This window comes from Chionomys nivalis, chromosome 10, assembly GCF_950005125.1.
Source record: "Chionomys nivalis chromosome 10, mChiNiv1.1, whole genome shotgun sequence".
Classification (NCBI taxonomy): Eukaryota; Metazoa; Chordata; class Mammalia; order Rodentia; family Cricetidae; genus Chionomys; species Chionomys nivalis.
In genome coordinates this window covers 67,118,072-67,136,432 of record NC_080095.1, presented here as the reverse complement: position 1 = coordinate 67,136,432, position 18,361 = coordinate 67,118,072, and the positions used below count along the sequence as shown (strand labels likewise).

Sequence of the window (18,361 nt, the reverse complement as noted above, 5' to 3'; positions counted from 1 at the left end):
CTCACGTTAAATCCTGGGTACTTAGAAGGCAGATACTGTGCATAAAGCAAAGTGGTAATTGGTTGGTGTGCCTTTCTATGGGCCAGTCTCGAGCAAGCACATCTGGTTCCGATTTCACGTGGAATGCATTTGATATATGTTACCTGTGATGCCCTTATTGACACGGTTGCTCTTCTGTGTTCCAGGGCCGGCTTGATTCTCTTACAGAAGTGGATGACTCAGGGCAGCTAACTATCAAGTGTTCACAGAATTACTTGTCTCTGGACTGTGGTATCACTGCGTTTGAACTGTCGGACTACAGTCCGAGTGAGGATCTGCTTGGCGGCCTGGGTGACATGACCTCTAGCCAGGCCAAAACGAACCCTTTTGACTCTTGGAGCTACAGCGAGATGGAAAAGGAGTTCCCGGAACTTATCCGAAGTGTTGGGTTGCTAACCGTGGCCGCTGACCCTGTCCCTTCCAGCTGCGAGACAGCCAGTGAGGACGCACCTCAAGAGCATCTTTCAGAAGAGAATAAAAGTGAGCAGGAGGAACACAGTGCTTCAACATCTGGAGAGCAGCCGGGCTCAACATCAGGGATGCGGTCCTTAGGAGACGCGCTGACAAACGCGGCGGAACACCCTTCGGAGACCACAAAGCAAGACCCCAGTTCCTCCCCACAGCTGAGTGCAAAGAAAACCCAGTCTGTTCCTTGTGAAATTATGACTCCCAAGAGATCCATCCGCGATTGCTTTAATTATAATGAGGACTCTCCCACACAGCCCACGCGGCCCAAAAGAGGACTTTTCCTCAAAGAAACTCGCGTGAGTGAGCGGAAAGGCAGCGACGGCAAGAGGCAGCTGGTTGACCTGAATCCAGAGTTGAGCAGAAGCACTCCTTCCCTGGTGGACCCCCCTGACAGATCTAAACTCTGCTTAATATTACAGTCTTCCTACCCCAGCAGCCCTTCGGCTGCCAGCCAGTCCTATGAATGCTTGCATAAGGTGGGGATTGGCAATCTTGAAAACATAGTCAGAAGTCATATTAAAGAAATTTCTTCCAGTTTGGGAAGGCTTACTGACTGCCATAAAGAGAAATCGCGACTAAAAAAACCACACAAGACCTCGGCAGAGGTACCTCTGTGCCAAAACCCTAAACGAGGAACTGGTTCGGGAATGCAAGCCCAGACCACCAGGGGCTCAGCAGTGCCGAGCATGGTGCCTCCTGGGGCTCCCAAAGACACAGTGAGACCAGAAACGGATTCTGCATCAACATCCTCCTTCGAGCTGCCCCATCAGAGAAACTGGAGCCGGCTCTTGCCAGCGCAGTCCGAGGTCTCCAGCTCACCCCCTCGCAGCCATAGCAGTGAATCCTCTGTTGGGTCCGATAGCAGCAGAGCTCCAGCTCCTCTTCTTTCAGAGAGTGAAAGCCAAAAAGATGGCTCCCCTGCTCCAAGTCACATCACCCAGAACAGTCAGGAGGAGGAGGCCTGGTACGGCTCTGATGAATACCTAGCGCTACCGTCCCACCTGAAACAGACAGAGGTGCTGGCCCTGAAGCTGGAATCTCTCACCAAGCTTTTACCTCCGAAACCCAGAGAGACGGTCCAGAACATCGACGACTGGGAACTGTCCGAAATGAACTCTGACTCGGAAATCTACCCAACATACCACAGCAGGAGAAAACACACAAGGCTAGGCAGGGTGTCCCCAAGCTCATCCAGTGACATAGCTTCTTCTCTCGGGGAGAGCATTGAATCCGGGCCCCTGAGTGACATTCTTTCTGATGAGGACCTATGCGTGCCCCTCTCTTGCATGAAAAAATACACGGATGAGAAATCAGAGAGGCCTTCGTCCTCTGAGAAGAACGAGAGCCATTCTGCTACAAAATCAGCTTTAATTCAGAAGCTCATGCAAGATATTCAACACCAAGACAACTATGAAGCCATATGGGAAAGAATAGAGGTAAGCTTAGCTTTACTAGTGGTTTCTTGCCTGAGTTTCAGAAATAATGCTGGAGAAACTGCATTCTCAAATCCCCACTGCATTCTCAAATAAGGTAACAATTTTTTTTTCGTCAAAGAAAGACATGGAAAAGATACACGACCCCCACATTTAGGCATTTTGTCCATCCCGAGGGTCTTGTCAGTATAGTCACTGCCTGCTGCAGAATTCTGTTGGTACTGCTCAAACTGAACGGGTTCCTGATGAACCATGGGCTGATGCCACTGGTCGAAAACAGCTTCTAACATACATACCAAGGGTCTCCGGATAGAGTATCACAGTTTCAGCACTGTTAAATCTCTTTTCTCAGCCCTAGAATGGCTCCCAGGCCTCTAGCACCTCCTATTGGAAAGACCGAGCATGTCCCACTTGCTGGTTTTCCTCTGCTCCTCTGCCTTTGGGGGCCCTCTGGGTTATTTCTAAACCACTTCTCACATGCACTACCCAGGGAATCTGGGGAAAGAAATTTAACTTGGAGTAAATCTCTACTTTTGGAAGGAATTATTGGATGTGGTAGAACCTTTGAAGACAGTCATCAAAACTCCATAATATAAGTTACGATTTTATTCTTTAAGAGGCATCTACATCAAAAGGGTTCGCTTTCTCTAGAACTCTGTTGGAAGCAGATCCAGTTAATTTGATCGTTATTTATTTTTTAATTGATGTATAAATGTCCATACCTTGGAAAATTTGTTTAGTACTTTATCTTGGGTAAAAATCTGCCAGGTGCACTCCCAAGCCCATATCAGCCATTATGCAAAGAGGGCAGATCACACGTGATCATTCCTCTTTACGTGGATGGAACATATCTGGCAAACCTATGTTCACCCTCCACGCTAAACTGGTTGGGTTGGCAGACATACCAACTGATCAACACCTTTCCTAGGAAAGCTAAGCCACAAATCTCTGTTTTGGTTCTTCAGTTGCTTTTACTGCGGTGGCATTAGAGACTGGAATGTCTCCTACAGGGAAATCAATAGCAGTGGAGAACCAGTGTCAGAGCCATCCGGATTTAGAAGAGAATGTCCCTGTAACCCCTGGGTCCACTCGGACACTTCTCTCATTCTTTGATGTTTATTGTTGAACACTATTCAGGGACCACTATAAGGCTAGGCACTGTTAAATGGCACACATGGACAAAATAACTTAAAGAAAAAAAAACTAAGTTCATAAAATAAAATTAGCATGAATATAGACTAGTAATGTTTCAAACAATTGTTACCTCAAGTGTCGGTGTGTCCAATCCTCACAATCTTAACCTTAGTTACAAGTGGGGTTAACTAACTGGGATAATATAGACAAGGAGAGTCGGACTGAGAGACACCAGGCGGTCTTCTCTGGAGCCCACAGTACTGTCTATGTGTTCCTGTGCCCCTCCTGTACTGTAATAGAGGTTATCCGTATTCTTGCCTGGAAATGCTCTATACAGTAGGTAGAGACGATATGGCATCTCCAGAAATTCTCGCCAAGTCCTAACCCTTGTGTCGAGCATCAAATGGCATGCAGGACTTAGACCTGTAGAAGTCTAGGAAGCATACACCAAGCCACAGGGGTCAGAATGGGGATGAACTTGGCCATGGAGATGCACAGAGCCTTCCTAGCTGGAAAGTCTATGGTCAGAAAGTGGAAGTTTCCACACTTAGAGTTGACCTTATGCTGCAAGGCTCTGAAGACCATCGCAAAACCATTAGGTTTTATTAGTAGGAAAATTCGCTTTGTAGTGTACTTTTGCTCTTTTGAAACCCACTCTTGTTGGCTTATTTTTGAGGCTGTAATTTAATTACAGGTCTCCCTTTCTGTCCCTCTCTCCCAACTCTCTCATATACCCCTCCCCACCCTCCATCAATTCCTGGCCTCTCTTTTTTCACTGATTGTTGTTGATCCCAGTTTCACTCGGTTACCTGTAGTTCTGTGTGTAAGGCTTAGGCCTCATGGCCTTTTCCCTGTCCATTTTGGAAACCCATTTTTTTTAAATAGGCAAAATATTTACATGGTTGAAGAACATAGACATTAAAAATTACCCAGCATATCTCTTGCTGCTATCCCTATACCCAGTCTTGGGTTCTGCCCTGCCCTGAGGTAACTGTTAGCTACGGACTTAGGTCCTTCAAGAAATTCTTGTTCTAATGGAAGCAAGAACAGACATATTTGTTAAGGAATACTTTATAGACCAGGGATCAAGTCACACCCTTTCCTTCTGCACACATGGAAGCTCCTTTCTGTTTGCTAGTATTTCCTGGCCCTCATAGGAAGCTTGAGGGGATTTTTCTCAACTCCCCATGATTTTCCGAGAGCCTATGGGATAGGTAAGTTGATTGAGAGTTTCAGGTTTGAGGGTCTGCCACTCTGTGAGCTTTCAACATAAAATTAAAAGAGAAAAATTAAATCAAGCCACTGAAGTGGCTTTTTTCTGATAATGCATGACATAGAATAAAAATGATGAGGAGACATTAGGGAAGGGAGTGGCCAAAGCAGATGGACTTTAACATAGGTTAGAAATTAACCACGTGTAACATCTGGATCTATATGGTGTAACTAACATTAGGGTGGAAGCTCTGGCCTGGAGGGTGATTCTAGCCCAAGCCTGTTTATTCTTGCTGTTGTTGGTTTGCTTTATTTTGTTCTGTTTCTTCTTTGAAGTGCTGAGCGATCAAACCTAGGACCTCATAACTTCATACATGCTAGGCCGTGCTCAACCGCTCAGTTATTCCTAGCCTGTTTGTAAAGTCATGCTTTCTGGGAACACAGCTATGCTGGTTTTTTTTTTTTTTTTTTTTTTTTTTTTTTTTTTTTTTTTTTTTTTGGTCTACGGATGCTTTTGCTCTGCAATGATGGACTTGAGGAGTTGTGACAGAAAATATATAGCCTGTAAAGAAGGAAGCATTTCCTGTCTAGTCCTTTGTGGGGCAAAGTTCCTAGCCTCTGCTCTTGACTGAGGAGAAAGACGGGAAGCCGTTTCTGAGTCACATGTATTATATGTCCTTTGCTGCGGTAGAACCTTTCATTTATACCCTGACCCTGTGCAACACCTGCCCCATCTTACAGATGATGATTCTGAGGATCAAATGCAAATGATGGGCCTAAGGTCAGAAGACTGCTAACTGTAAGGGCCTAAGGTCACATGACTGCTGACTGTAAGAGCCTAGGGTTGTGTGGCTGCTAACTGTAAGGGCTGGAATCCAGTTGAGATGCTAGATAGAGGGACTTTGTTTTATCAGTGAGATAAAGTGAAATGCCAAGGATTTCAGACAGTAATCATAATATAGGTTAGAAATCTATTTATTAGGTCCACAGAAGCACTCCTGGGTTCATAATGGACGGTGGTTGATTTTCATGACCACGTGGGAAACAGCCACTTGTCTAGCAGGGCGTGGGAGGGGTGAGATTCTTGGATCTACTGTAACAGCTGAGTGATTCCCAGAAGAGCAGCCCTGGGTGGCATCACAGTGAAGACGTCCTGATAAGCATTCTCTGTGTTGTCCAAGGTCCAAGGTCCACTTCTCACACCCCGGGGCTCCGGATGGCTGGCACTGTCCTGGAGAGCGCACCTTTCAGTTGGACGTCTGCACATCTTAGATAGGTCCGTTTCTCCACACAGACACAAATGTCTTCAAACAGCAGATTATGGTATCTCGGCTATAGTTAAATGGCTCAGCTGTTGTTCTGTCTTGTTCGGGAAGGCATCTATAAGCCAGTTTTAAGAACTTTGTTTTCCAGCTGGGGATGTCATCGCTCATAAATTATTTTGGATCCAGGGCAGCAAATACCAGTTCAGTGCTTGCTCTTTGTCACTGGGCTGCACGAAATTGTCACCCTTTCTGCACAAAGACAACTGTCATTGCGCTCCAAGATGGAGCTGGGAAGCCGTGGGTTGAGCGTCTTGTGGATGTCGGAGAGTGGATTTAGATGGTGCTGGCTTTAACACTGATTTCCCACAGTAAAATGGACACAGACAGACTTCATTTTGGGTATGTGCACAACACCCTGACGGTGGCCATCATAGCGTAGCTATTTTGTTGTCTTTCCTTTCTGGTTTCCCTTCGTTGTGGCTACGCAAACCACACAACGGAAGTTGCCATTTTAACCATTTGAGGCATGCAGTTCAGTAGTGTCGGGTGAAACAGCTCTTAAGAGCATTTTCCTCTCGCAAATCTGAAACTCTGTGCAGAGGTTCTCAGCCCTGCTAATGCTGCGGCCTTTAATATGGTTCCTCACGCTGTGCTGATGCCCAAACATAACATTATTTTCGTTGCTACTTCATAACTATACTTTCTCTATTGTATCTATCACAATTGATATGTTTTTCTATGGTCTTAGAAAACCCCCAAGAAAGGGTTGTTCAACGCCAAACAGGTTGTGACCCACAGATTGAGAATAACTGATTCTATCCTTACTTCTCTTCCTTCTGGGTCCTTTCCTCCGATTTTAAGTACTCTGGCAACATCATCTACATGGAATGGTGCAGTCTCTCTCTCTCTCTCTCTCTCTCTCTCTCTGTGTGTGTGTGTGTGTGTAACTGACTTATTTCACTTAGCACAAGTCTAAGTTTTGTTCTTATTATCCACCCATATAAGTCCCATAGTTTGAAACACTTTGCATTTCTTATTCTTATTTCTTATTGCATTTCTTATTACATATTATTATTATATATGTATATCACTGCACCTTGCTATGAAGATGTACCACACACACACACACACACACACACACACACCTGCTGTTCCGTTCAGGGATTGTCTTGCACTAGCTTCTTCCTCCCACAGTTCCAGTGTCCGCCATGTCGTCCCTTGTCTCTGCATTTACTCTCTTCTTCCTGTCTTTTCTCTCCTTCCTGCTTCTTCAGTCTTCTGGGCCTCGTGTTCATTCTGGCTTCTGAGAAAGGAAGTGTGAGAGGCAACCAGTTTTCTTCTACGGATGTGAAAGTTTCACAGATTCCATCTGCTCAGAGGGTCTGGATCACAAGGGCATCTCAGAAATGGACCTGTGCGTGTTTCCTGCTGGGAGAGGAAATGTGTGTTGTCCCTGCTGTTTAGAACAGCTCCTTAAAAGGACGGGGCTTGAAAGTAGGAAGAAAGAGGCCAGAGAGGGAATGTGAATGCCAAATGTTTGCACAGCAAAGCTACAAAAGAAATATGTTTAATGAATACAGGGATAACTGAATGAACGAGTGAATGTTTAATTAAATTTAAACTTCTAGGCGAGGGCTGCAAACTAACTGTTCTAAGAGACCAGGTGGGTGAGGTAAAGCGGCCGTGTAGGATGTATAAAGGACATATAGGGTGCATAAGCGATATATAGGATGTATAAATAAATATAAATAAATGCATAAACCAACAGACTGATTCAACTGGAGTCTACACATCATGCCTGCAGGCAGCCCCTCCCAGCTTCAGATGACATTTGCATAGGAGGTGGCCTTGTATGAGATTTAAAAAAAAAAAAAAAGTAGGAAACCTACATTTTATGTGACATCTCCCAATTCTTAAGATTGAATCTGAGCAGTCTTTAAACAGACCCAGCAAACACATTTGTGGGAAAAGATTTGGCTTCAAGTCACTCATCTGTAATCTTTGATGGGAAAGTGCTTAGGATTTTTGGCACATAGGGTCGGTGGCTTCTAAAAAGTAATCTGGCCCTGGTTTGGGGGAAGCCTCTAAGCAGGCTGGTTTTCAGCTGTGGCTGCTCATTATAAACCCTGGAGGTCATTCCAAACAGCCCTGTGTCAGGCTTCGCCCCAGGGCAATTAAGCCAGAATCTGCTGGTGGGTGCTTGCCCTGTAAGACCGGAGACCAAGATGGCTCAGTGGGAAAGGGTGCTTGCCATTTAAGTCTCGAGACCTGAGTTTGATCCCTGGGACTCACTAAAGGAGGGGGAGAGAATCCGTTCCATAAACTGTTCTCTGACCCCTATGTTCATACTGTGGCACACACATATACACACAATAGGAATTTTTTTTAAAAAGTATTATAGTTCTTCAAGTTCTGCAGTGTCCGGCTAAGTTGGAAAATAACCCTTTTAGCTGTTTTGGAATTTTCTTTCCTTTTCTTCTTTCTTTCTTTCTTTCTTTCTTTCTTTCTTTCTTTCTTTCTTTCTTTCTTTCTTTTTCTTCCCAGTAGGCTAGTTATGTTACATCACTGTGTCTATAAAGACGATTTGTTATGGTTTTGTGTCTGTTTTAAAATAAGAAAGCGGGGAAAGAGCTGACTGAAGATCTCAAGTGGAAATTCGGGGGGCGGGATGAGTTGTAAGGAGTTAATGAATGGCCCACGGGGACCACGTGAAGTTAGGTCACACAGTAAATGTCATTTAAATGCCGATGCCGGGGCCGCAATCCAAGTTGAGAATTCTAAATCAACACAACAGTTTTAAAGATAAGCCCACAAAATTCTCTTTAGGGATAATAACAGGTCTTCAGTGTGATGCATTCGTAACAAGGCCGCAGGGGCAAAGCAGCTGTGCATTAACACTGCTGATAGATTTGTCGAGTGTGTCAAGGTCATTGTTCAAGGTTGGCTGAGAAGAACCACAGATTAGAAACAAATTCCGTCTTGCTTACCCATGAGGAATGCATCTGTGCAGATGGTCTATTAGTGATGATTTTGCACCACCATGAGGCAATATGAGGCACTGCAACTGGTTCTCTTCACAAATTAGAAACGTGAAGATGAAAATATCAAGGGGTGTGTGTTTGTGTGTGTGTGTGTGTGTGCTTGGTATAGAAGGGCCGTGATTTGGCAACATCCTCAGGTAAAAGTATGACTACAAAGTGCATTTGGCGTTCAGCTTTACATTTTAAAGACATTTTTAAATTTGGAGAGAAGAAGATAGGGATATAGTTGGAAAAGGGAGAGGAGGAAGGAGGGAGGGAGGGAGAGCGAGCTGCAGTACATTTGCTGACGTCAGGAGACAGCAGGCAACTGCAGTCTCTCCCCCCCTGCTACAGCAGGGTCTCGTCTCTGCCTTTCTGTGCACTCCAGGTTAGCTGGCTCATGTGCTTTGGGGTGACATTCCTGGCTCCACCCACTAGCTCATCATACGAGCACCGTGATTATTGACATGAGAGCATCTCCAGCTTTTGACGCTGTTTCTGGGGATTGAACTCAGATCATCAGGAGGGCACAGCAAGCATTTATCCATTAACCCATCTTGCAGACCCAAATGCTTAGGACATCAGAGAATTATTCTCTCCTACTTAAATATGAAGCAATAACTTTCATTGCTCTGGTGCTTTAGAAGGAGACAGTTGCAAATCTAACAAAATCTCTACCTTTTTGTGTACTTGTAACATTTCAGCAAGGATACTAAATAGTCAGTCCTCCCATGCCTTATCACATTTAACTGATAAAGTGTATAAATTGTCTCTTTTATTAATTAATAAAGAAGAACAGGAGCGCTACAGATCTGCCCAGTGACGGGAAGGTGGGTGTTTGGTTTTAATTCACAGCCCCGCATCTTAATCATGGACACTTAAGTCTTTAAAAGTTTACTGTAAAAGTTTTGTGTTTTTTGCTTGATTTTATTTCTTGAGATAGAGCCTGACTTTGTAGCCAAGGTTGACCTAGAACTTACTTTGTAGCCCAAGTTGATCTCAAACTTGCGATCTTGCTGGCATAACCTCCTGAGTTTTGAGATTACAGATGAGAGCCACTGAGATTGGATGAACTTTGCAGTTTTGAGATAGGGTATATTTTTGTTACACCACTGCATTGATTATTTTATAAAATTCTAAACAGTAAAGGCTACATGAATGCTATTATGATTTTCTTGTATAAATCTAGAGAATTGGCATCACTTATATTGAACAAAACTAGAATAAATACTTTTGGTCCCTTGTCTCAGTTTTGAAAAATAAACAATAAACAAATTTCATTGATTGGCCTAAATATATTTCTTGGGTCTGGAGTTTTGTACAAGGTTGGCTGGGAGAAACAAGGAAGCAAAGCATTCATAGTCAACATGGCTAACTCTGTCACATGTGATTCTGGATGAATTTCTCTTAGAAAATCTTAGTGGTATGTGAAAGCTAGGCTGTGACATTAGCAAGCTTGGATGTGTGAAACTATTCACGATGTGTTCTCGGTGCTATAACATGACGAGGAACAGACATCCGGGAGGAATCAGGGCCTGAAACAGACATCTGAGTGGAATCAGGACCTGAAAGAGACATCTGGGAGGAATGGGGCCTGGCTATAATTTATAAGATTCCCAGAGATGGACCAATGGTGACAGTAAGGAAGTGACTGGCCCAGTAAGAATTAGACGTGGGTTAATATGAATGAGTGTCAAGTAAGGTCAGGTAAATGCACCGTAGTGCAAACCTTCATCTTGGCAGACCCGCCTTTGTGCTGCCTATTAGGACTGTTTGCCCTCTGTTCATACAAGGTAAGGAAAATCATTCCTAAAGTGTAGGTTCTGTGTCAAGGTCACTCATGAAGTCAGCCCCTGTCTGAGCCCGAGGTCTTGCTGTCCAAAGCTGATGGACTGGGAATATTCCCGTGAATGAAAGCTTTCACAGGGAAAGATGTTTCTCTGAAGTCAGGCCTGGGTGTTTTCCATTCTGCAGGCTGAAGGATGAAGATGTTGGCTTCCATCCCAGGAAGCTGGTGGCTTGGTCCGGTTCCCACGAGAAGCACTGACCTTCATGTGTTAGCTAGGAGTGAAGGAAGTGACTGTATTTTATTCTTTCTTGAATGTGTTAAGAAAATCTTATTGGCAAAGTATCACTTAGAGGTAATGTTCTGACTTGGCTTTCTGGAGATTCTTCAGAATCACTTGCATGTGTGTGTGGGGGGGGAGAGAGAGAGCAAGAGAGCAAGAGAGGTAATATCACAATTTACAATTTAACACTGTAGCCTTTTCTTCCTCTCTGACCCCCAAATTAAAGAAGACATAGTTGATGACACATTTTTGCTATGATTTCTTTATTTTCTGGAGCACAGAGATTTGTATTTCTAGCTACAAAATAAACATTTAGATTTAAATTTACATTTGCAATGTAAAATAAACATTTAGATTTAAATTTACATTTGCAATGTAAAATAAGCATTTAGATTTAAATTTACATTTGCAATGTAAAGCTTCAGTGAAGCTGTTTTCCTTGTCCGCCTCGCTCCCTCCAGGTGTCATATCGCTTGGTGCGTTGTGTTTAAGAGACCGCTGACCAAGGTCTGATTGATGAGGTGTAGGACCTGTAAGAAATCATACTGTGCCTGGATCTTCTGCTGACACAATTCTCCTGGGAAATCAGCAGCCGAAGTACTGCTGTAAGAGTCCTGCTTCAGATATAAAAAAGAGGACCACAGAAGCGTGGGAGACAGGACTTTATCACAAAAGGAAGTCACACTTGGTGGGGAGAGATTTGCGAGTAATGTGCTCGTGAGTGAAAGGCTTCCCTTATTCTGCACAGTGGCAAGATAAGGCCAAGAAGGTGGGTTCTAGAGCCACATGTCTAAACTAACTTACCCTCTGGTGTTAAACTTAGCATCTGTCTTTTCTGGGGTAAGTATTTGACTTGCTGGTACTGCAATTGTGGCCCCTGTAAAGTAGGATTACTGCTCCCAGCATATGACAATATGGCAAGAGAATCATGAGTTGAAGCCACCCAGGACAAGCCAGGGAGGTCAAAGCCATCCTGTACATATCAAGACACTATCTCAGAAGAGCACCTGCAAAATGAAATAGCTACCTGGCGTAAGGCCGTGACAACCAATGTGCTTAAAGTGTCTAAAGAGCCCAACGGGTTACTTATTACCGTCTTCCCTCACTTCCTCCTCCACCCGTGAGTTGCCGAGGTCTCTTTGAAGTCAGCTTCCTACCTGATCCCGCCCCCCCCCCATATTGTTCACATCTACCCCTCCCACATCTTGGGACCTCTCATGGCTAACCCTAGTTTCCTATACCAATTCTTTGTGAAACTCTGGGCCTCCTGCCCTGAAGGATGTTTGTAGGGACATAGCCCCACCCATTGGGGGCGTGTTCGCCTCGGGCTAATGTTTACGGATAAATCTGCCGGGCGTGAGCCCAGCAGCCCTTTTTCTTTTGCTCCGCTTTTCCAGTGCTCCGCGGGAACCTGTGGTCCTGTAAGTTTATTTCCTTATTAAAGCTGTATATATCTATATAATCTGTCTGCATTCATTTGCGCCGCCACAGATGTTTATGTTGTATTAGAGCCGATTTTCACCTAAATGGTCCAATGATTTTAGTTAATGTACTTCTCCGTCATCTTAGGAAGTTTATGTTGAGGAATTTACGCAACGACTATGTGTTCAGACAAATATAAGCAGCATTCTAGTTTTTAACACTGCCACACAGCAACCTTATAAATCATATGTACTTACTTATTTGTAAGTATGAATATTTATAATATATTTATAACTATATACTTATAAATAATTCCCACAGTAAATTTAACCAGAAGGAGGGTGGTTATACTATGTTATGTACGGAAAGGGGTAAGGCCTCCAATAGGTTTAGAAGTGTCCATCAAACTCCTGATGAATCAGGATGAAAAGAAATGATCAAGATGCTGAAAAAAAATCGCAATAAACTAGAATGATTCTTAGGAGATGAACATTTAAGGTGGATCTTGAAGGACAGGTACAGTAAGTAAGTTGAGTGTATAGAAAAAAGATCTGTTCCCTGTTAAACTATAAGGAAGACGGTGAGCCGTACAGAAGAGAGGAGGAATGAATGCCGCTCTGTTTGGTGGTCTCGTTTGAGAGCCAGTGCCTGTCTCTCCAAGTCCAGGCAGAGCATCTTGCGTCCCGCTTCCACGGCATCCAGAGTCCTCCCCTTCACTCACCTCTAACCTCCATGTGATGCTACACAATGCCCAGCTGCCGGCTCTTTGTTTTTAAGCCCCCAGGGACTCTAGAGAGGTTTCTCTTCTGCGAGTTTGGTTCCTTAGAAAGGTTTCACCATCAACATTAAGGCACAACCATAACCACCAAGGCGGACGGAGCACAGGGAGCTGGCGTGGAGAAACTTGAGTGTGCTATGTGTTTTAGGCATCACAGTACAGAGCACACAATAGGTCTGCTGTCTCCACCCCACTGCTGGCTTGTCTCATCCATGCCACAGTCTCCAGCACCATTCGCAGGCTGTCACCGACTAGATCTTCCTGCAGAATTCCAACCTCACACATTATCTTCCTTGCTGGAAGTCGTAAGTGAGTGGGTTCAGAAAGAAAGTTAAGATCACTATGTTCCCCATCTTTCTGTGAACTGCTTGTGAACTTCCTCTCCTTTCTGTCAAGGAAGAGTACCAGTTATCTCAGACGCTAGCATCTTTATCCTCTTGTTATCAGTTGGCCCGGTCCCTTCTACCTGCTGGCATTCTCCATAAGCTGCCATCTTCTGTCCGTGTTCAGTGGACTGGTTAGTTAGTTTTTGTCAAGTTGACCCATATTAGGGTCATCCAGGAAGAGGACCAATTCCTCAGTTGAGGAATTGCCATGAAACTGTCCTGCGGCCATATCTGTGGGGCATTTTATGAAATGTTAATTGATGTAGGAAGACCCAGTCCCCTGTGGGTGGTGCTATCCCTAGCTCAGTAGGCCTGGGCTCCTGAAGAGAAGCAGCTTGGCAAGGCAGAGGGAAGCTGGGAAAGGTGTTCATGTCTCTGCTTAGTTCCCACCGTGGCGTCCCTCAGCGATAGACTACTCTGTCAGCCAATGAGCTCTCTACCCAAGTTAGCTTTGGCCGGTGTTCTTCTGCAAACTAGGACATTGATGTTGTATTTTCTATGTTCCCCCATTCTTCCAGTAACTTATAAGTCTAAAGGAATTTTTAGATCAAAGGTTGGATCTACCTGATCACGCAAGTTCATGCCCTAATGTCTTGCCCATTGAACTGTTGAAGAGCGTGGAGCCCTGACCTGCCAGTCCTAGAAGCTGCTACAGTTTCTGATTCATCATGAAGTCTTAATAAAGTGTTTAAAAACGACTTAATCCACGTATGTACGGATTTTTGTGGAGTTTGACGAGAAGGGCAATTTAATATTCAATCCAGCTGGCCTAATGTTACCCAATGCATAGTTTAACCAGCAGCCTTGGAAACTGTATGATTCTCAAAGCCCATGTCTTACTTTGAACTCCAGGACCCTCATCCAAAGGATGCCCATGGAAACTTTAAAACGTACAATTACTTGTACTTTGAAACTCGAGGATGTGATGCCCACGTTCTTCTGGGGGCAGTTATCCACTGGATGTGCGTTATGGCTCAGTGTGTAACTTTCCGAACCTCATTTCCCTCACTTGAAATTGGGGTGCCTTGAAGTAGGCAGACTTGAAGGGGTGTTTGAAGACTGGTTGTGTGCTTTCTCTCTCGCGGGTCATCTGTACTAATGGAGAACTCACTGAGTTGTGCCCTCCACTGATTGGCAGCCCTGACATTCTCCAGAAGCTGTAGCATTTTCTTGTTTGCATTAGCATCTCTGTGCGTGGGATTATAATCTTTTCTCTATGAATGAGAGCCTTGTTATTATGAAAGAAGTGCATGCTTCCTAGAGGAAAGCTGAGACTATTTAAGTAACAACTCAACAATCACAGGTAACCTTTTGAATAACCTCAGTATTCTACAAATACTCCATCCGTCTATGTGTGTTTTTGCAGAAGACATTTGGCTTGTCGGGTCTTAATCATGAAAGCATTTGGGGCAAATCCAAACAGGATTATAGCAACACGTTCCGCTCCACACTTGTGTCAAGGAACGGCCTCTTGTTTTCTGCAAACTTTATGGGAATGTAAGAAAATATTGCTTACTGAAGATGATTAAGTCCCCCTAACAAAATGGAGAAGGGGAGAATTTGAGCTGTGGATAAAAAACACCAGAAAAAAAAAGAGAGAAAGGGAGAAGGAGAGAAAGCAGAGGGTGAAGAATAAGAGAAGATAGGCAGGGAGAAGAAGGGATGAGCAGAAGATAAAAAAGAACAACAGTTGAGACAAATCAAGGAGAAGAGAAAAGAGAGCTTAAAATAGGAAGAAGGCTTTAAACCCCTAGCTGGACCAGGATTGGATGGGTTGTGGGGCAAGGACAAAGCAGGTGCAAAGCTGTGGGGTAAGAGCCAGCAGCAGAGGGTCTTACCGCCCCTCTTTCTCTCCAGGCACCCATGAGGGCAAGTTTGTCCAGACAGAGTTTGGTGTGGTGGCCCAAATCTGGAAAAAGACTCCTAAATAATCGTTTCGTAGCTTTATGGCTTTAAGTGAGAGGCATAGCTCATCTATGCCCCAGTGTCTTTATCTGTGCACTGGGAAACCTGTCAATGATGCAATACTGCTGCTAATTATTAGAATAGCTGGGGTGTAGCACTGAAATGTTAAGCATTTAAAGTCATGCCTCTGCTTATGAAAAACCTGCAGTTAGACCATTTAAGGGGGTAGAGAGATGGATCAATGGATAAGAGCACTGGCTGCTTTCCAGAGGACCCAGGTTCTGTTTCCCAGTACCCTCAAGGCAGTTCGTAATTTTAGCTCCAGTCCCAAGGAACCCATGGTCTTCTGGTTTCCTTGAGGGCTGCATTCCCATGGTGCATGGACATACATGCCGACAAAAATACCTGGCACGTACAATAAAAACAAATCTTTGGAGAAAACATTTAAAATCATTATTATTGTAAATTCAAATATTTTATAAATTCAAATAATATTGTAAATTCAGATATTTTGTGCTTAGAGGCAAATAAAGATCAACTAAGCTGTTCGAGTTTCTCTGTAGGTTTGGGGGTGCTCAAAATAGAGTCCTACTTAGAGGGAGTCTGCAGATCTTGGGGCATGGCGAAGTTACTTGGGAACATGCCAGCTCCACGCCCCACAGCTGTTAAGTGTTCGAGTCCATCCATGTGTCAGCTTCTTCCTTATGAAGCAGAGCGTATGGGTATCTTCTAGGGTATTTGCGAGGATTAAAATAAGGCTTGACGAACAAGTACTCAGTTAATAAATTTTAATTATCATCATTTTTTTTACCATTTGCTGTTTGTTTGAAGTATTTTAAAGCGTTTTAAATTAGACCTTTATGCTATGCATTCCAGCCTTCTTATGTTCCTAGAACCTTTGATAATTTCTTTATATAAGCAGATAGGAAGCAATGAGGTCAAATTTCAGTTCAGCTTCCCTCCTGTAGACGGCTGAGCTCAGAATGGAACTTCTCTATCTGGTTAGTTTTAGAGAGCGCTATTTTGTGACATTTCTGTTTGTTTTCATCTGATGGTTTTGCCCTTTCCTTCTGCAACAGTTGCCCTGGAATGCTTTTCTATTCTAAAGCCACTCACTGGACCCCTAGGAAGGAAGCTAAAGGCTTCGCAAAGCATCAGGCTGCCAATGGCTGACAACACATCTCTCTCCAGTGTTTGCTTTCTTCCCTCTGTTTCTGGGCTTTGTGACCAGGCAGGGGCAGTGAAGGGGCAGAGTCCCTAGAGAACTGCTTCTAATCCCCAGGACTTTACCTCGGGCCTCTGGATCTGCTGACAGGGAAGCAAGTAGACATATGGTTGGGAAGAGATGAGCTGTGATTGAGTATGATCATACAAAAACTTAAATTAGACATTTCAGATAGGAATTCTGTATGAGGCTTATGCTCGGAAATGTGCGAATCTACACACTGGAGGATGTTCACATTGAATCTCAGCGCATAATCTTGCTTCTAGTGAATTCCTAATTTGCTGGCTTCAGAGCCCGCAGAAAGCTGCACTGTGGGGAGTCTGTGACGTCCCTTAGCTGTTACTTGTTGGTGGCCCCACTGCTAAAGGTTTGTTCCCAAGAATATGGCCTTCGCCCCACTCCCAAAATTGCTGTTAGATTTTATTATGAAATGTTTGGCTATTAATAGAAACATTTGTTGGTGACATCCTCACCGACCTGCAGGTTTCCCGGCTGAGCTCTATCCAATGGCTCACTGATGTTGGAAGCAGGACCGTGGCTGTCTCTCTGAGTGCCCAGAGCAGTTGCTGACACCCATCAGGCTGTGGCTGTATGGGGACACCTCTCGTTCGTCTTCTCAGCAATGCCTAATACAGTTCTGCACACTTACTGAGCAATTGTGTGTGTGTGCGTGCACGCTTGTGTGCGTTCCATATGTTTGCATGGAGAAATGGGGTAAATTAGTGTGCATGTCCATGTCCATATAGAGAACAGAGGTCATGTCAGGTGTCTGCATTGAGTACTCCCATCTGAATTTTTGAGACAGCGTCTCTCCCTCGCGCTGTTGCTTGGTTTTTTTGTTTTGTTTTTTTGTTTTTGAGACAGGGTTTCTCTGGAACACACTCTGTGGTCCAGGTTGGCCTCAAACTCACAGAGATTCACCTGCCTCTGCCTCCCGAGTGCTGGAATTAAAGGCATACACCACCACCTCTTAGCTCAAAACTGAACATCATCATCTGTATTTTTCAGGTGAACGGACTGATGTTCAAAGGCAGGAAGTAACACGTGTAGAAACTACTGGAACCAGATTCTGTTCCATCTGTTCCACCACTGTTCCTTAGTGTCTACACTGGCTCATGCTGAGCATTCCCTCCCTTCTCCTCTCCTCTCCTCTCCTCTCCTCTCCTCTCCTCTCCTCTCCTCTCCTCTCCTCTCCTCTCCTCTCCTCTCCTCTCCTCTTCTACTTCCCTCCCTCCCTCCCTCCCTCCCTCCCTCCCTCCCTCCCCCCTTTCTGTCTTTCTCTACCCCCTTCTCTGACTCTCTCTCTCTTCTGATATACCATCTCTGCTTCCCCTACATAATCTTCATTTTCAACTTTCAATTTTTGGGACGAAAGGCTGCCAGTACTTCAGCCTGCCTTCCATGATTTCATGTGGCACCAGTGATACTCTGTAGTTGGGTCCCGAGTCCATCACCTTCTGGCTCAATGGCATCGGACAGTTGTCCTTGCCTTCTGCCCTTACTCTTCTTATCTGCATATTGAGGGTGACAGCAGTCACTAGCTCGTGTGGTCATTCCCGGGCCCAAGTGGTTTATTTTATAGAAGATGCTTACAGCAGGTTCTAGTTCATAGTGAGGGCTGCTTATTATTTCAGCTAGAATTATCTGGATGGATTCACCGAGCCCTTAACTGTGGAATACTGAGAAAGTGACCATTAGGCTTTAACGATTTAAAATCCTCACCAACAGAAGCTGCCTTTTTTTTCCCTCTCAACAGTTAAGTAGTTCACGCTTCCGAGGCTCTCTAAGTTTCTCTACCAGGAGATAGAATTCAGGTGTGTGTAGTACACATCCCAATGGCAACACCATAGGGAAACTGGTCATCCAGGAAGGGGCTAACTGCCATCTGATAACCATGTCCCTAGTGGGTAAACTGAGTCATTCATCTGTAGCAAGGCACAGGCAAAGAAGTCTTGCTCAAGCATTTAGCTTCCTCTAACTTTTCCTGCTGTACGTTAGGGGTGAA

At 44.4% G+C, this 18,361-nt stretch overlaps 1 protein-coding gene across 3 annotated transcripts in view; it reads left to right on the top strand.

The window, feature by feature from the left end:
* Nucleotides 1-18,361, top strand: part of Akap6 (A-kinase anchoring protein 6) — a 390,732-nt gene that overhangs the window by 163,909 nt on the left and 208,462 nt on the right. For all 3 annotated transcript variants that reach the window (XM_057782237.1, XM_057782240.1, XM_057782239.1), the window contains exon 4: nt 186-1,943. In XM_057782237.1, the coding sequence (XP_057638220.1) occupies nt 186-1,943 (1,758 nt within the window). The remainder of the gene's footprint in view (nt 1-185; nt 1,944-18,361) is intronic.